Source organism: Ornithodoros turicata, unplaced genomic scaffold (assembly GCF_037126465.1).
Source record: "Ornithodoros turicata isolate Travis unplaced genomic scaffold, ASM3712646v1 ctg00000907.1, whole genome shotgun sequence".
In the NCBI taxonomy this organism is placed as follows: domain Eukaryota; kingdom Metazoa; phylum Arthropoda; class Arachnida; order Ixodida; family Argasidae; genus Ornithodoros; species Ornithodoros turicata.
Genome location: NW_026999414.1, coordinates 201,564 through 222,848, shown reverse-complemented (window position 1 = coordinate 222,848; position 21,285 = coordinate 201,564). Strand labels below are relative to the sequence as shown.

Genomic DNA, 21,285 nt, shown 5'->3' with positions numbered 1-21,285 from the left:
GGTGGATATTGGAGGAGGCATACTTGTAGGGAGTCACCATCTGACTTACTTGAAGAACAGGTGCTCTGGTCAGCCCAGCAAGTTTGCCAGAGCCTTGCTGCGTGTGCTGTTCACAGAGGACGAATTAAAGGGGAAATCCTTGTTTGGTGTAGCGTCAAATGCCCACAAAGATAGGGCGGCCAAAGAGGGACTAGACAGGGCGAGGGTGAACACACTCATCGGTAAGTGAACTTGTGACAAACATCTGGGTAATCCACTTTTTTAGTGGGATGCAGTTTATCGTTGCTATCCATTGTATTCTCGAAGCATGCGCAACTGAATTCTGATTATAATTTCTAGCTGTTGTCACATTTGGTTCACTGCCCTTGCATATCCGAGACTTATTTTATATTCATCCGGACGTCCCCACTCCCTAACACTCCCAATTGTTCGGTGACAGCCCTCACAAGAACCACATGGTGAAATTTCCTGACTTTCTACCCACCTTCTCTGTCCTTCATTATTCGTTGATAATTACTGCCAAGGTGTTGTCTTGTGATAAAGGCAGTATTTGGGATAATTCCAGAATGAAATTTGGACTTGCCTTCCAAGCAGAGCAAGGGGCCACTGTTGTCCTGTAACTTACAGTGTATTAACACGAGCGTGTTTACTGACGGCGCAGCGACTGAAGGCGTGAGAGGGTAAATGATAAGGCACAGATGCTACGCCCTCCTGGAGTGCCTACACAGATACCCAAGCAGCACGATGTACTGAAAGTCGAGTGCAATAGGGGTGGACAGTATGTGTCTTATCAATGTTCTTTCGTTTCACGAGTCTGTTCAAGGCCTTCCACCTACTCGTCCACCTCTATTGCATTCGACTTTCAGTACAATTTACTGCTTGGGTAGTGTTCCAATTTCCTTTCCTTTCAAACCCCTCGCAATAATGACCCCCATAGTTGCAATTTTAACTAAAGCATTTTATATAGGTGCAACAGGCATCTTCATATTTAGGTAGTGTTAGTACGATGTGACGAAAAGATGCTTATATCTTATTACTCTGTTCCAGCATATACAGCATCTGTATTTCAGCTGTCGGATGACAGCAAGATAAAAAATACGTTGTCCAGCCTCCTGGTTAGGGAGTACAAGTAAAGCCTTGTCCTACATCCTTCCAAATGCATATAAATGCTCTTATTTTGTACCTACCAGTGATTCCTAATAAACTTTTGAGCTCCAGATATGTGTGTCCTAGAGTGTGATTTTCTACATATATACACAGCCATAGGACGTACAATAGCAAGTACATTAAACGTCTATGAAGATTCTATATAGCTTTGTCTAAAGACTTTTCGTGGTAAGAACTCAATAAGAAGTCGGTGGCCAATTCTGAGTAAACTTTCTATAGAATGATAATACGTAGTCTATAGACCACTTATTGACTCCTTACAGCCTTATATTGTCGAAGTTCAATACACATTTTATAGACTGACCATACACATTTTTGTAAGGAGTCAATATTTGACCACGCTTTAAAGCGCAACTTCGTATTTGATCAATTCTTCTTGTCGATTAATCTGATTATCAAAGTGCATCTCCCGTGCATATTAACTCTGACATTGAACTCTTCTGGTTTACCACTGAATGTTCCAGCAAGTCCATGGCCGTCGCTGTTTGCTAACCTTCAGGTTCGGCAACGATTGTTAGCAAAGTACACGGTGAGTTAAATCTCATAGTGACTGTTGCCCATATTTCTAGTGGGACATTTCAACTACCACAGTATTGTTTGCTCGGGACCTTCCTCCTTCTACGTGTACTCTGCTGAAGGAGCTGACTTTTCGACTTGTGGACGCAGCTCGTTGCCGCCTCAACGCGGGTCACTGACAACACAGCTAGCGCACTCGACATCGTTTTGGGTTCTAAGCCCTGTAATGTTTCAGACATCCTGTACCGACCTACTTCAAGTGACCACGTTATCAGGAACTTGTACATTAATTATTCCCGGAAACCTCCCGTAAGGTACACAAAATTCATCCATAACTACAATAAGCCAAACCTTTATGCTATTAACTCTGAGCTAGAACGTTTTTGTGATCATTTCTTAACTTAATTTTCCGTGCGCTCAGTTCACGGAAATTGGAAAATAATCAAAAATAAGACAGTGAGCCTCATCGACAAATTTATCCCGCTTACCGCGATCATCTCATCATTCGTATCACCTTGGTTTTCAGTTATTAAGACCATGCACCGTTTAAGAAAGTTGCGCACTTCTTCGCAGACCACACATCACTGGAATAACTTTACAGAAACCGCTAGCTTGTAAAAAAAACGCAATTAAGGAAGCTCAACATTCATTCTACACTGTACCCTCGCCTCATTTACTAACATTAAATCCAAAACAATTTTGGAACACTGTATGCACTCGAACACTGCCCGAGGTACAGCCTCACACCGTCGTACCTTTATGTCATCGCTGACCCGCCTGGACAATGCCCATACTCCACCGCAAAGGTACTTGGGTGCTGGCCTGGAAATCAGCTCATACCTGCGATGCGCTTCGTTGTGCAATTTCCCGTCTCGACGAATGTATTACACACTCTATGGCGCTCTTTTATCTTTCTTTATTTTGCGTGCACTAACTTTTTCGCATTCGCGTCTAGGCATTTGCGCTCGCGAAGTGCATAGACTTGCATAGTTTTCTCTTTCTTCTTTTCCCCCACCCTCCTTTTCCATCATTTGTTTTACATATAAAGAGCCCTCAATAACGGATCCTGGAGTAACATCTCCATCTATTTTCTTTTGTGAATCAATCATTCAACACTGTAGGAGAGAAGACGGCCAAGCAATAGTTCTTAACGACGGTAACGGCAAGCCCCCATCCGTTACTGCTGCCGATGTCCCTAAATACGTCTTTACAAGGGCGTTCTCATCTGCAGATATCAATGACCCAGTACACAACGAGCGCCAAATTTTACATTACACCCATGGATTCGATTGTGCTAGACCCATACACAAAAATGTGTATGGTCAGTCTATAAAATGTGTATTGAACTTCGACAATATAAGGCTGTAAGGAGTCAATAAGTGGTCTATAGACTGCGTATGATCATTCTATAGAAAGTTTACTCAGAATTGGCCACCGACTTCTTATTGAGTTCTTACCACGAAAAGTCTTTAGACAAAGCTATATAGAATCTTCATAGACGTTTAATGTACTTGCTATTGTACGTCCTATGGCTGTGTATATATGTAGAAAATCACACTCTAGGACACACATATCTGGAGCTCAAAAGTTTATTAGGAATCACTGGTAGGTACAAAATAAGAGCATTTATATGCATTTGGAAGGATGTAGGACAAGGCTTTACTTGTACTCCCTAACCAGGAAGCTGGACAACGTATTTTTTGTCTTGCTGTCATCCGACAGCTGAAATACAGATGCTGTATATGCTGGAACAGAGTAATAAGATATAAGCATCTTTTCGTCACATCGTACTAACACTACCTAAATATGAAGATGCCTGTTGCACTTATATAAAGTGCTTTAGTTAAAATTGCAACTATGGGGGTCATTATTGCGAGGGGTTTGAAAGGAAAGGAAATTGGAACACTACCCAAGCAGTAAATTGTACTGAAAGTCGAATGCAATAGGGGTGGACGAGTAGGTGGAAGGTCTTGAACAGACTCGTGAAACGAAAGAACATTGATAAGACACATACTGTCCACCCCTATTGCACTCGACTTTCGGCTTTCATGGATAGCAACGATAAACTGCATCCCACTAAAAAAGTGGATTACCCAGATGTTTGTCACAAGTTCACTTACCGATGAGTGTGTTCACCCTCGCCCTGTCTAGTCCCTCTTTGGCCGGCCTATCTTTGTGGGCATTTGACGCTGCACCGAACAAGGATTTCCCCTTTAATTCGTCCTCTGTGAACAGCACACGCAGCAACGCTCTGGCAAACTTGGTGGGCTGACTAGAGCACCTGTTCTTCAAGTAAGTCAGATGGTGACTCCCTACAAGTATGCCTCCTCCAATATCCACCTACAAAGTATGCATATATTAGGGAGTGCAAGAATGTGTACAGCGTGTTGCTTGGGGCTGAACATGATTGAGAATGCGGAGGGACAAAGACGACACACACACACGGAGGCATTCAACTAGCAGTTGGACAAACAACTCTAGTCAGGAAAGTCCCGAACAACAAAGGCGACCTCTAGCGGTGAGAGGTTGACTGACCTCTGGCATGCGTTACTGGAAGACTGACGAATGAAGGTCGCTTCTACAATCTTGCGTTCAAGCCGTGAATTGTGTCTGAGAAGAACAGAGGCATGTGGTAGGGAGGAGTGCATGTAGGACAAGAGCGTAAGTGGTCTTTGAGCCTTAAGGGCATGTCATCTGACTGAGCTCGAATCTGTGTCCCGTGCTTGAGGAGCTGCACATTTAGACATTGTGACGTTTATATATTGTTCCTCGCAGGATAGCGGGAGAGAGTATATGACACCTCTTTAGCATGGAACAAATCTGTTTCGGTGATTAACTTGACATTCTTGATTGGTTCTTGGTCTATTTACCGCGGGGATCATTCCAGTATAAAGGAGTATAAAGGAGCAGCGGAAAATAATTTCTACGGGAAAGGAGGACGCCACTTTTTTTACCCTGTGAGCAAATCCATGGAAGTAGGGAATGTTCACAACCAGTTCCTTTTCCTCTGGAGATGGCAAGGTCCTACCCACTGAAAAAAACTTTCTTTGCCAACATTTGCACTTGTGATGGCGTGGTACCCAGCCTAAAGCAGTATCTCAATCTGAAACTTGAGGCTACTGTAGCAGAGATGAGCGAATCAGTTATTGAGAGCCGATTTAACGATGAAATCTTTTACAGTCTTCGAATGATAGCTGGAGAATGGGAGTAACGGTGTTTTGCTTCTTTGCTGGTAAGACTAACAGGTGCCAGTTTGGGAGAATCGGAGTGAAAGATCAAGGAACTGCAGCTTGCCCTTGTTGGAAAGCTCCTAAGTGAACTGCAAGTCCAGGCTATGTTGCTTGAAAGTAGAGACAATTTTTGCTTTCTTAACTGATCTATGGTGGATAGCTAGGTAGTCATCCACATAGTGAAAAGGACTTGTGAAGTTGTCCGCCATAGCACGATAAAAAAAAAGCTGGCATATTTCACTCAGCACAGGCGTTACACTTGACCCAATGCATACCCCAGCCTTTTGAGTGAAGATATGGTCTTTGAATTCAACAAGAAGGGAGCTGAGATACACCACACAGGAAGGTGTCCACGGTAAAACCACACGCGTTCTGGAACTTCACGGCTCCATATTCCATGGAGTCGTGAAGTTTTAAAACTTGGCAAAACGAGTTTTTCTTTCAGTGGGTAGGGCCTTGCCTTCTCCTGAGGAAAAGAAGCAGGTTGTGAGCATTCCCTACGCGCATGGATTTGCTCACAGGATAAAAAAAAGTAGCGTCTTCCTTTCCTGTATAAATTGTTTTTCGCTGCACCTTTAAACTGGCCGGAATGATCCCCGCGGTTAAGACCAAGAACCAATCAAGAATGTCAAGTCAATCACTGAAACAGACTTACTCCATGGAAAAGAAGTGTCATGTACTCTCTCCCACTATCCTGCGGGGAGCAGTATATCGGCCAAACGTGACAATGTCTAAAGGTTCGGCTCCTCCAACACAGGGCAAAAATTCGAACTCAGTCAAATGACATGCCTTTAAGGCTAAAAGACCACTTATGCTCCTGCCCTACATGCACTCCTCTCTACCACAATGCCTCTGTTCTTCACAGACACCATTCTAGGCTTGGACGCGAAATTGTAGAAGTGACCTTCATCAGTCATCCATCAGTCTTCCAACAACGCGTGTCAGAGGTCAGTCAACCTGTCACCGCTAGAGGTCGCCTTTATTGGCCAGGACTTTCCTGACTAGAGTTGTTTGTCCAATAAAATCAGTTGCTAGTTGAACACCTTCATGTGTGTGTAGCCTTTGTCCCTCCGCATTATAAATAATGTTTAGTGCATATATTAATGCTGTTAGGCTCCACGATTATATTCATGGAAATAACATTACTTTAGTGGCTAAAGGATGTCTGTGAACAATTAGTTTCATGTGCAATTTTCCTTCACAACCATGATACATCAGCACAGCACTTAGTAACTGCAGACTGAAGAAACATTGTGACAAACACAACATTTGAGCCTCATCAACGCTCAAGCTATGACCTTAAAGATGGTGATTAATTGAAGAATGTGTCTCGTGCAGTGCACCGGCTGTGCGTCAAAATATCAGGACAGAAAAAAGAGGGTGTCGTAAAAATTTTGTATACCTGTAGGACGCTAGATAAGTCACTACTTATACAGACAATCATGCTCAGGTAAAAAAGCACATTTAATATAACCGACAGCATAGTATTATGCGAGGGAAACATACTGAATCCCCAAAACTTTGTCGCAAAAGTTTGCTCTTGATATGGAGGGGGTTAGGTTACCTGAGGCTCTGTCACGACAGTGCTGGATTGTGCTTTCCCTGGATCCATTTCCATCATTCTCTTCAGCCTTTTCACCATTCTTGCAGAGTCTTGCAGATTAGAAGAAAAGCAGCGTAAACACATTACCCAACAAGTCAGATGCACGCTGCCCCATAAAGTGTGTGTGTGTGTGTGGGGGGGGGGGCATTACAGCCAATACCAACCAGAGGTGGCTGAAAAAAATTGTGTGCATGCCCCTTGTGGGAATGTGTTCAGAATAAAAACTTTTTTTTCTTGAGATTTTGTTATCTTTAGCATTGGGGTGCCTCGAACTTGGCCCAAACATGAAACTTGGCCAAAACGCGCTCTGTTCTTGAGCTCTTACAATGCCGCTGGATTTGTTATCGTTCCATATGCTCTTGGGGGGACTAAATAGACCCTTCCGCACTAGTACCAGACAAAGAAAGTGCAGGTATGCCGTCTCTGTATGTCAGAAGGACACGCATAATGGACAACACTTTTTCATGTTTGGGCAAAGTTCGAGGAACCCCAATGCTAAAGAAAACAAAGTACTGAGGTAAAAAGTTTATGCCCTACACACATACCCCTAAGGGGATGCACACAATTTTGTCAGCGAAATCTGATAAAATCGAGATACACCTCTGCTTGGTTTTAGCTGGAATGACCCAGGTCGAACATGCTTGAGTTGGGATTACAAGCATTCGATAATAGCTTGTGGCAAATACCTCAGACACCCTCACGAAACTACCTCAGATATCTTGTGTCATATAGTAGAGTGAAGTGTAGCTCAGGTAGCTGCACGTCATGAGAAGTAGCCCAACGGCAGAACAAAACACAAGGTGCAGGCAACACAAGACAAGCTCTCATCCTGCGCTTGTCTAGCACTTGCCCTGCATCCTTCCTGGTTTTGTGTTTCATTCTGCTGTCGCGTCACCTCGCCTTGCAGCAGAAGAGAAGAAACTCCCTGAAGGCATTTTTACACAACTGCGTTACCCATTAAATTAGACACCACTACATAATACAGACAGACATACCAGCAGATTCTTGTGCCTTTTGGAGTTTTTCCTTCAACTCTGTGACTTCTTTTTTCAGTGCTTCAAGTTGTGGTTCATGTTCACAGCATTGTCCCTGAAAGAAAACACTCATTTCATACAGCGGCTGAAATAGAGAGAAACCGAACAATCGCATGCTTACTGTCTCAGCGTCTAATGGCTCTTCATCTGATGCAAGACTAGCCTCTCTGGCGCTTTTGGTTCGCCTCTTCTCCATGGAGTGTTCTGATCCTGTGACGGGAATCAGTGCAGCAGGTTAGGTTAAAAACAATCAAAGCGGGAGTGGGTTTGCCGCGGTACCCCAGCGTTCAGAATTCAAAATCTCAAAATCCACAATACCAAAATGTTACGAGATCATATCTGCCAGGTGTGTTTATGTGTGTCAGAAGGCACCGTTTTTGAAAATAAGATATGAAACAACCTGTCAGGTTGTCGTACCGGGAGACGCTGTATCAACGCCAGAGAAGTACGTAGCGTCTTTTTTTAACTAACTCCGCAAAGTACTTCGTAAGAGCAATATTTCTGGGAGATGGAAGGAAAATATACTTACCAACTGCTAAGACATACGCCAGTGCAGGTGCGACACCCTCCTTCCACTTAATAAGAACCTTTTGCTTGACAGTTTTTACATGGGCAGGATAGGCGGCGAGTTGCCTTGCAAGGTCTACATCAACAAGGCACCGGGTTGGGTAAACGTCCCATTTCTCCAACCCGGGCCACTTCACCAGAACATGCGTCATCGCACACACGCCAAAAAAGTAAGGAAACTACAACACAGGGACAAGCGAACAGAAAAAAAGACAAACGAAAATGAAAATACAATATGGTGGGCGGCGAAGGAGCGGTTAGCCAGCACGGCGCCGAAACGTCCAAAACGTTATGTGCTTGGATTGGATTGACTTGCGTGCTTCCTAGCTGGTCGTGCGGTCTGAATGAGGTCATACGGCTACATAGCACATAATTAGACAAATTTTGTATTCGTTCTTCAGTCTCTCAGCTTTGAAGCATATAGTTTTGTAGCGACCCAGCCAGGCACAGCGTCATCTGCGCACGCCGATCTTCGTCGGCCCCTGCGCACGCTCCCCGCTCGCTGCGCTCTTGCAATTAAACAGTTCTCGTTCCACCCTTCAACTAGAAGGTTCTCTCTCTTCCTTCACTGGTGACCCGAACAGCAGAACACAGCTACCATGACCTCTCCGGCGCCGACGATGCCGGACCCCGCACCGCTGGCGTCGCAACCTTCCACTCTTCATGCTGTAGCCGTGAAGATTCCGCCTTTCTGGCCAGCCGACCCGGCTCTGTGGTTCGCCAACATCGAAGCGCAGTTTGCCCTCCGAGGCATATCTGCACAGCAAACAAAATTATTTCACGTCGTTGGAGCGCTTGGCCCTAACGAAGCGTCAGAGGTCAGGGACGTCATCACCAACCCCCCAGCAGCCAACCCTTTCGACGCGTTAAAAGACGCGCTCACGATGAGAACGACAGCCTCTGAACAGGAACGTCTGCGACAACTGCTCACAGCTGAGGTCCTCGGCGACAGGAAGCCTTCGCAGCTGCTGCGTCGGATGCAGCAGTTGTTGGGCGATAGGGCCTCATCCTTGGACGAATCCATCCTGCGCGAATTATTCCTGCAGCGGCTTCCGAACACGGTTCGCATGATACTAACAACGTCGAGCAGCGTTTCGCTCGAGGCTTTAGCGGAGATGGCGGATAAGATGAAGGACATTGCGCCGCCAACTGTTTGTGCCATATCTCCACAACCCTCTGCACCATCACCGTCGGACTTCCAGGAGCTGCGTGACGAAGTCAGCCGCCTTTCCGGCTTAGTTGCATCAAGCCTACGCTTCGGCCGATCGCGAAGCCCAAGACACCGCGGCCCTCGTCGCGGCAACTTCCGTCGTCGCACACCATCGCCTCTCCAGCAGTCTGCAAATCCCGATGAGTGCTGGTACCACCAAACTTTCGGAGACCGTGCCCGACGCTGCCAGCCCCCCTGCTCCAGACAGGGAAACGGGAGCGTCAACAACTGAAGACGGCCAGTTTAGTTGACGCAGCCCCAAGTCGTCCACGCCTCTTTTACATCACTGACCGCGGCTCTGGCGCCCGCTTTTTGGTTGATACGGGCGCGGAGGTCTGCGTCATCCCCGCCTCTCGAGACGATCAGAAGCGGACCCCACCTAACGCCAGTCTTCAAGCGGTCAACGGATCCCCTATTACGACTTACGGCGAAAAACGCGTTACACTCAACTTTGGCCTACGCCGCGTTTTTCGGTGGATTTTTGTGATTGCCAAGGTACCCCAAGCCATCATCGGTGCCGACTTCTTGGCCCACTTCGGGCTCCTGGTCGACATGAGTGGAAGAAGGCTAATTGACAGAACCACCAGCCTTTCAGTTCAAGGGGTTGCCGTCACCTCGCCACTTACTCCTACCATCCGTCGGCTCGAACCGAAAACTGACTTCGAAGCTATTTTGCACGACTTTCCAGACCTCACTCAACCACCAAACTGGAAGCTCCCGGTCAAACATCACGTCGTGCACCACATTGTGACATTGGGCCCGCCAGTGCACGTTCACCCTCGCAGGCTGGCGCCAGAGAAATTCAAAGTGGCCAAAGAAGAATTCGAGCACATGCTCGAGCTCGGAATTATCAGGCCATCATCTAGCGACTGGTCTTCGGCTCTCCACATGGTCCCCAAAAAAACAGGTGACTGGCGGCCATGTGGGGACTATAGACAGCTAAACCGGGTTACTGTACTCGATCGCTATCCGATACCACACGTCCAAGACTTCGCGGCAAATCTGCATGGCGCAAGAATATTCTCGAAACTCGACCTAGTACGCGCCTACCACCAGATCCCGGTGGCGCCCGAGGACATCGGTAAGACCGCAATAACTACGCCGTTCGGGCTCTTTGAATTTTCGCGCATGCCCTTTGGACTCCGGAATGCGGCACAAACTTTTCAACGGTTCGTCGACTCAGTCATCAGAGGATTGCCGTTCGCATTTGCTTATATTGACGACCTGCTCATCGCTAGTGCCACCCCGGAAGAACACGCCGACCATCTTCGCACACTCTTTGCCCGCCTCAACGAGTTTGGTATCATCGTGAACGCTGCCAAGAGCGAGTTTGGAGTGGAAGAACTTGATTTTCTGGGCCACCACATCACCCGCTCGGGCATCACTCCTCTCGCGTCCAAGGTGAAAGCCATCCAAGATTTTCCGCAGCCGACTACCTCACGAAAGCTCCGCGAGTTCCTCGGGCTAGTAAATTTTTACAGAAGATTCGTGCCGCACTGCGCATCCACCCTCCAGCCTGTGGAAGCGTTGCTCACGGGTTCCAAAGGCCGCAATGCCCCTCTTGCCTGGACATCGCGCGCCACAGATGCCTTTTGCAGTATCAAGCAGGCTCTCGCTGAAGCCACCTTGCTGAGGCATCCAGTGCACGATGCGCCCACGGCGCTCATGGTGGACGCCTCGTCGTCGGCCGTTGGCGCTGTGCTTCAGCAACAGATCGACCACGCGTGGCAGCCGCTATCATTTTTCTCTCGGAAATTCAAAGACAGGGAAACTCGATACAGCACCTTTTCCCGTGAACTGCTTGCTGTCTTCCTTTCGGTGAAGCATTTCCGCCCGTTTCTTGAAGGTCGCGTCTTCACTATATACACCGACCACAAGCCGCTGACCCACGCGTTCACTTCATCCGGCAACAGCTACTCACCACGGGAGATTCGCCAACTTACCTTCGTGTCCGAGTTTTCCACGGACATTCGGCACGTCAGCGGTCACGACAACCCCGTGGCCGACGCTCTCAGCCGCATCAGCGCACTGTCACCAAGTCTTCCTCAAGACATCAGTATTCCGCTCAGCCTAGAGACATTGGCTGACCTGCAACGCTCAGACGAAGACCTCCGCATGCTCCGCGAAAACTCTACATCGTCGCTTCGTCTCGAAGACGTCCTTCTTCCCGGTACCGCCACCACGTTTGTCTGCGACGTATCCCAGGGGCATCCACGACCCTTTGTCCCAGCAGCCCTGCGCCGGCGCGTATTTGATACCCTCCACGCACTATCGCACCCGGGCATACGCGCAACGCAGAAGTTAATCAGTGCGCGCTACGTGTGGCCCGGCATGCAAGCCGACATCAAGCACTGGACGCGTGGCTGCCAGCAGTGCCAGAGAGCTAAGATACAGCGACACACTTTTGCTCCCGTGCACCCCTTCCTTCCACCTGACACCCGCTTTGAAAAGGTCCACTTGGACATCGTGGGACCCCTCCCGCCTTGTCAAGGTCACCGATATCTACTCACAGTGGTAGACCGTTTCACGCGGTGGCCTGAGGCGGCCCCCATGCCTGATATCTCCGCCGCAACTGTCGCCGCTACCGTCACGAGCACGTGGGTTGCCCGCTTCGGAGTGCCCTCCACTATCACTACTGACCGTGGGCGGCAGTTTGAGTCGTGTCTATTCAGCGCCCTCACCACCTTACTGGGATCTCAACGCATTCGGACCACTTCCTACCATCCGGCATCAAATGGCATGGTGGAACGATTCCATCGACAACTCAAAGCCGCCCTCAAGGCACACCCCAACCCCTACTCTTGGACGGAAGTTCTTCCTGTCGTCCTGCTCGGCCTCCGTTCAGTCTTCAAGCCGGACTTGGGGTGCACCGTAGCAGAGCTCGTTTACGGCACAACTCTGCGACTACCTGGAGAATTCCTCGTGTCCCCCAAGGCTACTCCCCCGCCAGATCCAGCAGACTACGTTTCCCGGCTCAAAGCCATATTCAACCAGCTTCGCCCAGCACCCCCTCGTCAACCATGTTCCTCCAGGCTTTACGTGCACGACGACCTGGAGACGTGCACACACGTTTTCGTGCGCGTCGACGCTGTCCGAAAGCCGCTACAGCCCCCTTACACTGGTCCCTATGAAGTCGTCAGCCGCACTTCCAAGTTCTTCTCCCTCATCATCAATGGCAAGCAAGAGCAAGTCTCCATCGACCGATTAAAGCCAGCATACATTGAGGCTCCTGCTGCTGACCTCACGGTTGCTCTGGTCTCCACCCCTCACTCCGTTTATCAGCCCGCCGTTCCCCGTTCAGCAAAATCCGTCCACTGGGCCCCTGTCCTGGTGACGCACCGCTCTTGCGTTTCACCAACGCGCTAAGGGGGGGAGCAGCTGTAGCGACCCAGCCAGGCACAGCGTCATCTGCGCACGCCGATCTTCGTCGGCCCCTGCGCACGCTCCCCGCTCGCTGCGCTCTTGCAATTAAACAGTTCTCGTTCCACCCTTCAACTAGAAGGTTCTCTCTCTTCCTTCAGTTTTATGAAATTTCTTCTATGTCGTTTTTATAACGTAGCCGTGGCTTCTACAAAAGGAACACATACAAGAAACTGGAGAAACCAATGTTGAGAAACCGGAACAAGAAACCGAAAACACGTTGCGGAGATACCGTGTACGTGAACGTTCGTGGCAAGGTTTTACCATGTTACAAAGCAAAAAAGTTTGAAAAAAATGCCAAGGTATTTCAATTTTACAAAACAAATACATTTACAGTACGAACTTAACTATTCATGTGGCACAGCAGGCAACGGTATGCCATGCGACAATATTGCACCCCATTCTAACGCTCACGAGCACTCAGTGAATTTGGTGTAGCTGTGTCTTCGCTGCTTATGGCAAAAGCTAAACCAACGCCCCTCAATGTCACGAATATAACCACTAAACCAGGGAACTACAACGCACGCGTAAGAGCACCTGCTCCGTATGCCTCACTACCGATGTGGTCTGCCGCGCCGCGCGCGTATGAGGTATGAAACTTCTTTGACAGTCTGCGAGTTTGTGCTTTGCTGATGGTTCCGGTCGTCTGCAAAGGTCATCGCAGCAGTTGTAGAATCAGACACGGCATGATGATATGATCGCCACGTTTTGAAATGTGCTTCCCTATATGGAGCGTCGCTTTGGATTTTGTCGCTTCAACTTCTACCGTCGCCTCTTTTTTGGGTGCGCACCCTAGGCTTGTTTTTCGCAATGCCAAACAAAAAGCGTTATAACCAAAGCTTGTGGGACCGTAGTTTCCCGTGTCCAGTGCGCACTCGTCACCGAGAGAAGAGGGCAAAGCTACAAGACCTGCCAGCAGCAAGCCTATGTAATGTATCCAGCATTCATGGCACGTCACACAGTGCTGGTACTGAACTTCACGAACAGGAAGTGTCGTGCACAGAGGGGCAACACCTTGCTATTAATCACGATGAGGATCGTCTCCATGAGTCTGCGACTAACAGTCAGAACAACGCAGAGGGTGCGAACTGTGAAAGCGATAATGTGGAGTTGTCGGAAGCTGGTAGTGGCGACGAAACGAGTAGCGACACAGCGGGCTATGATGGTAACGGCGACCAGGACGCTTCAGATGGCGGCACTTCGGATGACGACACTTCAGGTTCAGATGATTCCCTCTACGAGGAAGCACCAGGGAGAGATCAAATCCCAGACGAACTTGTAAGTTGCTATCGTAAACACATATATTATAACACAATAATTAATACACTAATCATCATTCCTGAACACATCTTCTACTGGGCATCAAGCGTGTGCTAACGTAAATTCATCTTATTTCAGGATCAGCCTCTCTATGCCGGATCGAAACTCACTCGCCGGGAAAGCCTGCTGCTAATTATGACGCACAGTCTCAGGTATCATTCCTCGAAAGAGGCAACTGAGAGTCTACTGAGGGTCGTTGAAGCTCATATCCCCAACACGTCAAGCCTGCCACAGTCCAAGTACCTTTTTTACAATGCATTCACAGCATGTATGGCAAGCCGTACTTTCCACTTATATTGCCCCACTTGTCAGTCGTATATGACACAGATGGATGGTACCGATGAGTTACCTGTTTCTTTGCTGTGCACTCAATGCGATTGCAGCTACGATGCCAAAAAGCTGTTGAAGGACAGCTCCTACTTCGTGACACTAAACATTGGCTGCCAAGTACGCAGTGTCTTAGAGCAGCATGGCCTTCCCTCAACAACAATTCAACTTTTGACATCTCAGACATCACGGAAAGCCCCGCATACCGGAGGCTCCCAATGGGGAACGACGACGTATCTGTTACTTGGAACACTGACGGCGTGCCTGTTTTTTCATCTTCAGGATTCAGCATCTGGCCGTTACTGCTTCAGATGAACGAATTACCTTTCAAGACACGGAGTGAATCAGTCATCCTCTGTGGTTTGTGGTTTGGGTTGTGCAAGCCCAATATGAATTGTTTTTTGAAACCATTTGTGAACGAGATGAACACGCTCTCGTCGGACGGGGTATCCTGGACAGACAAGAACGGAACTGAAAGACTCTCCCGTGTTTTCCCTGGGCCGTGTTCTGTTGACACTGTTGCAAGTGTCTCTTAATGAACATGATACAGTTTAACGGTAAATACGGCTGCGGGTGGTGCGAAGCACGTGGTGAGCAAATGGCACAGGGCAGGGGCACTGCTCGTGTTTACCCCATGGAACAGCCCCTTCCAAAGCGCAGGACAGATGACAGCATAAGGCAAAAAGCTGGTAAAGCAGAACGGAAAGGCGAAACAGTGTGCGGCATCAAAGGACCTAGTGTTCTGTTCTTCCTCACGTATTTTTCCATTCCTTGTGGGTTTGTGGTGGACTATATGCACGCTGTGTGCTCTGGCTTTGTCAGGGCCACAGCGTGCATGTGGTTCACACACAAAGGACCTGAGCAATATCACTTGGGTCACTGCCTTTCCCAACTAGACTCTAGGCTCCAAGGGCTGCAGCCTACATGGGAAGTGTCACGGTTACCGCGATCATTGCAGGCATGGAAATACTGGAAGGCCTCAGAGTGGCGCAGTTGGCTTTTGTATTATTCACCAATTGTTCTAAGAGGCATCCTGCCAAGTAAATACCTGCACAACTGGCTTAAGTTTGTAAGCATAATGCACATACTTCTTGCGAAGTCAATTCCTCTCGATAGGCTTGTTGTTGTAAAGAAAGAGCTGCAATCTTTTTTACTTGAGTACCAGAAACTCTATGGTAAGCGACACATGACCTACAACGCTCATTTGTTGTTTCATCTTGTGGATAGTGTACGGGAGTGGGGACCACTGTGGTGCTATTCATGCTTTCCCTTTGAAAGCATAAATGGCACACTTCTGAAACTCTTGAATGGGACTAGGTACATCGACAACCAAATCGTTGAGAAGTACTCTTTGCTACGAGCACTTCCGCAACTAGCTAGTTTTTGTAGTGACAAGACTCCCAGCTTTGTGCACCAGCTTGTCAGGGATACACTTCATGGCTATAGTTTGCGAAAGAATGCTACAAGGTATAGCTCTGCTGTACTGTACGGCAAGGGAACATTGCTCTCCTGTGGGTCCAGGGCTTTCAGGAAGGTTACGGTGGATGGGTTTACCTATTGCACTAAAGCCCTTGATAAATCTCGGCGCTGCAATTCTTTCATTTACAAAGACGGGAACTTTGGTCGAATTCATTCAATTTTGTTCACCTCTGGTTCTGATAATGGAGATTCAGTGATGTTACGGATTGAGAGGATGGAAGTGAAGAAATACATGTTGGCATCTATAGCTGAAGCAAGTGCCTTATTTGTAGAGGCAAGTTCCACCTCTGAAACATTTGATGTTCCTTGTCGTGACATTCAGAAGTGTCTGTATTTAAATTGTGCAGGTGCTATGTACTTATGTGTGTTGCACAAGAGTGGTGTCCTTGAGGCCACGTAAAACTGTAATATCATTGTCCATGTGAGGGATCCAGAAATAGTGGACTTGTTGTTTGTGTCCGTTTACATTGCTCTTGTACATATGTACGTGTCATGTTGAACCTTGATAGTATTACACTTTTTTCATGTTTGACGTACCTCAGTATTATTTAAAGGGGCAATAAACAGGTATACGGGACGCACTTTTTTTAAATACATTGTGATACGCTGCCGAAGTTGAATGTTTAAAAAAAATTGTTGCCTCAAAACAGTAAATGATGGCTCCAGACTTCATATTCACTGCACTGTTTCGCCCTCATGACCCGCCCTGCGATGTCCTGGCGACAATAGCGACACATCATTGTGACATCGCGCATCTTCAGCCATTTAGAATGTGGGACGCTTATATATTAATTTTGTTGTAATATCGAGAAGTGAAGTCAATTGTAAACATACTCCCACTTATCAAATCCGAGATAGCCAGTTCCTACCCTACCAAAAACCCTCCATATTCTATTTCACGTGCGCACTGTGTTTTCAATGTTGTATTTCACCGCGAGGTCACCGCAGTGTTCCTGCAACCGGTTCCCTCGTGAGCCGCAGCTTGTGTCAGTGGGGTCCGTCATTGACTAGGAGAACGAGATCTCCTCCGGGGCCTAGAATTTGGTGTTGCTATATGTTGGAATATGGTGACGTGACCCGGTTCGAAGGAAAAATGAGAGACTCACGCGGATTATGCACTTTGAATGGCATTGTTTCATGATAAATACACTCGCTGGAAGTAAAAGAATTTCATATTTGGATATCGTGAGCTACATTCTTTCATTTAGCATAATAATAGGAAAAATGTTATTCGACCTGCTTTGTGCCCCTTTAATATTCAATACTCATTCATCGCATGCATTCATTATAATCCTATTGAACTGAATATGATTCTACGTGCTCCTCTACTCTTATAGTTTTTTACTCTTCGGGTTATTATCATCAGTGTCTGTACAGTTCATTTCACTGATAAAATTTATATGGTGTTCATTACAAGCTTGTGCAAGAAGTGCTTTCTGTGATTTGTCACTGCCATATTAAACATGACCACAAGTCACAAAGAGGACGCAGACATCTACATGTGTACCAGTATAGCTACATTATCACATGTGGTATCTGTTGCATTGTCCGTATCAAATATACTGTACAAAATGCAGGGATCTAAACTTTTGTCCCGAGCACCAACATTGAAGTGTGCCAGTACACTTGTCGTCTTCATCGTTCTTTCAAACATATTATTTTGTCGTCTCAAGATGCACTTGCATATCACATAGACGACTATGGTGCCTATGGTGCGCAGAACTGAGAACTACGTTCCTACACACTAACTTCATTACATTCGCATTGCATGGCTAACTGAAGTGGGTGATGACATTTGCACTGAACTCAAGCATTTTCAAGTACTGGGGCGACCAGAGTTGGCAGTAATCATAATGTTTAGCGGCATAATGATAATACTGTGAAACTAGTTTACCGGGTACTTCACGACTCTACGTGCACATTTTTCCTGACGCAAAAATTAGACTGTGCACAAACCAGGCATTTAGCATGGCTTGTCCCAAAAATTCTGTCTTCGCTCTGGGTCATGTCCTCCTCATAAAATTGACAAATGAAGTATATGTACATTGACAATATGTTGTCTATAAACTGTATATGGCCATTACACAATAGGCAGTACGTAAGTAGAAAGTCAATAGGTGGTCATTACACTTTTTATTGACAAATGGCAATAGAAAGTGATTGTCAATAAAAATTCAATACAGTGCATAGCAAGTCCATAGGATGTAAAAAGAAAGTCAACGTTCATTTTTGTAAGGGTTTGGCGTAGCAAAGGTAATGGATAGACTAAAAGTATCATCCAGTGCCAATACCGGTGCGGCTCGTATTTTTTCTGTGGTAGCCGATAAGATCCACGGTTCACCCATATTTAGAACGTGCATGTGGCGGAGAAGGGAGCTCAAGTCGTATTGCAAGTTGTGCACGCACATGACGAGTTATTTGGTGCTACGACACGTAAAGTTACACCTATCAAACAGCGTCGCGACAAAATTCGAGGAACCGGGCTCTACGAAACGGGTGTGGTCGTGATGCGACACCTTCCGCGTATGTCGGTTAAATTCGCACCCGCAAAATTCGCGGTGCGTCGCGCACTCGTGTCGAACAATGTCTGCCACACTCATGACCAACGGTGAGGGAAGACGGTTCAGCCTATCGATTTGTTCGCTAAATCCCTTGAGCGCGAGCAAGCATTTTTCTGCCGCGTTGGGTCCCAAATAGCCATCTACGCCCATTATTTTCCCATCACAACTTCTCACTAGAACGATGCTATACGAGCTCAACCTGTGCACAGTCGAGGCGTCCTTAACGAGAGTATTCTTTTCCAGTATGCTTTCCGTGTCTAACACCGCGAAATAGGGGGTAGGGATGCATGTACTGTATGTTGTTGAAGGAGACGCTCTACGTCTAGGTCTCGACACAGACGTTCGTGTTGTTCCAACGCCTCCCTCGTCCTATAACCGCTCGTGCATTTCTCACAATAAAAATAGTCACCTCGTCCCATGAAAGTGCTAAATTTTCTGATTCCATAGAAATGCTCCCTAACCACGAGCAGGTCGACTTTATCCTTATAGAGCGTGCAAGGAACCCGTCTGGTAGATATGGAACTCGTCTGCTCGTCGAACACGTAGATGTACACGGAGATTTTGTTTTTTTCTCTCCCACAGGGTAATGTCTTCGTAAGTGACTGGGAAGCAGGGCGGGCAGTATGTTACGCGCGTCTCCGGATTCGAAGGATTCATGTATTTGCGGTATCTGACATGAAGGTTTGGTTTACCCCTCAACGGATGCAAGAGTGCCAGCACGCTATACTTGAAACACTCGTTTTCGTGATTCGGCGGTAGTTTAACGTTTGTGAGAGTCTTTGTTTTTCTTTTCAACATTTCGGGAAGCCCGATCATGCAGCCAATCCGCTTCGGTTTTAAGCGCGTTAGTTTTAAGTCGACACAGTGGACGTCGTCGATGTGAAACCAGACCCTTCTCTCGCATAGTTTTCTACGCGTTGCGAGGACTCTGCGATAGCAGCATTTATCGCGTCTTCGATTTCTCGGTGGTTATGAACCACTCTCAAGTGAAGGTTCACGTGAAGGAGATGTGAAGTCGACCCGTCGGCTCCGTCCTTAACCATGAGCGCTTTCGAGCCGAGACAAAATTTGAAAGGCATAGGATACGCTTCCAGGACGAGCGCGATTACTGGAGCTATGCTCGGTAGATAGAGTTGCAAATCGTCGACGTTGTCGTCGTGCGGGGAACAGAGAAGCGTGTACCTAGTAGCCGTTCCGTCGAATGCCTCGTCTGTGACAAAGATATGAAGGAATCATCTCTCTGTGACGGAGGGATGATTCTCTACGACATGTTCTCGTAATTCAACGATTCTACGACCCTGGACAGTCTCAGCTTCGTTTCGAAATACTGGGCTTGCATCTGGTGATTCATCTCTAACCCTACCAGACAGAGGAATGAAATCTGCATACGACTGATCCCCTTCCCACATGAGCAGTTCGTCTGCACTGTCGTGTCCATCTAGGGGTTCGTCGTGTCCCGTTTCAGGTATTACGAAAGGTGGACTACTGACTCTGTCGTCGTCATCGTCTGAAAGGACGACTGAACTGTTACCGAAATTCTCTATTCTAGCTTCATGCTCTCTTTCTACGGCCACGAGCATGGCATCGATGGGGTCGTACTGACATACGAGACAGCGTGGCACTGCGGTCGAACAAAATCAGTACGAGATTCCCCGTCAGGAAACAATGCTCACTTTTCCCTTCAGTTGAGGTTGATGATGATGGTGATGATGAAAGGTTGGGATGAGTTCCTGTGTGGTTAGCGACAGCATACTGCAGATGTTGGGACGCAGAAGACAGGGACTGAAGGAAGCACACAAACACAAGCGTCACTCGCAACGAAAATGTATTGCAGGCAAAAGAATGCTTTCAATGCAAAAGAACACTTCAGCCCCTGTCTTCTGCGTCCCAACATCTGCAGTATGCTGTCTCACCAACTAGCCCAACTTTCTGCGCTTGTTAGCGACAGCGGCTGTCGCTTCCTGAAAAACATTGTCATATATAGAATGCGCTCACACAGAGCAGAGCTGGGAGCAGAGCTTCTCCACGGAACAACTCACGTCGTCGATGGATGCCCCCCGTGGGCTTTCGATCAATCGTCGTAGAACCAGAGCACTTTTATAGTCGCTGATCTCCTCCTCGCATTGCGGCGGTGTCGTCTGTACTTTGCCCACCCCACCTTCCGTATTTCGCGCCTTTTTGCGATGTCGCATATGACAATGATACCATCGTCGTTGAATAAAGCGTTACACTAATGCCAAGCTAACACTCTGGACCGACTTCTATACGGCGACGAGAAGACCAAGTGTGGGATTCGAACCCAGGAACCGATACACTAACCACTAGTCTAATTCGTGCTGCGTGACGTTTTTCTTATCGCGGGGTTCGTGTCTAGACACGTCCAAACATGTTGAAACACGTTCAGCGACGTCATAGAGAGGGAGAGAGAGGAACTAGTGTGTCCAGGGGCGACTTCGACGGTTCTCCGCCCGTGTGTGAACACGTCCAAACACGTTCAAGATCGTCGTATAGAGTGAGATGAAAAGCTGTACTATCAACGTCGAACCGATCGTTCGATCGCCATTCTCGACATCATGCTCAGCTTGGTAGATCCTCGGAAGTAATACCCATGACGTCATCATCATCGTCGAAATGTTTGAAGAGTTTCGTTTACAGTTTACAACACTTTTGCTGCGCGTGAAGTCGGTTTTTTCCCGCCTTACATATTTCGGAAGATTGGCAGCGCCCGCTTCTTCTGCACCAACTGCGGTGGATTGTGGTCTAATGGTACGCTTCCTCGTTATTTTTAATACGTTTTATAACCGGTCACATTTTTTAAGAGCAAAAGCATTGGACGGACCGATGGATTCGC

The 21,285-nt window shown here is 47.4% G+C and overlaps 1 protein-coding gene across 1 annotated transcript; it reads left to right on the top strand.

Moving 5' to 3' along the window:
• Window positions 1–8,716: 8,716 nt before the first annotated feature.
• Window positions 8,717–9,559, top strand: LOC135375608 (uncharacterized). The gene has a single exon (XM_064608281.1). The coding sequence runs from the start codon at window positions 8,717–8,719 to the stop codon at window positions 9,557–9,559; it is 843 nt and encodes a 280-aa protein (XP_064464351.1).
• The last annotated feature ends 11,726 nt before the right edge of the window (window positions 9,560–21,285 follow it).

Excerpts from the sequence above, each read along its gene's own strand:
- LOC135375608 (XM_064608281.1), top strand. The coding sequence starts at position 8,717 with ATGACCTCTCCGGCGCCGACGATGCCGGACCCCGCACCGCTGGCGTCG.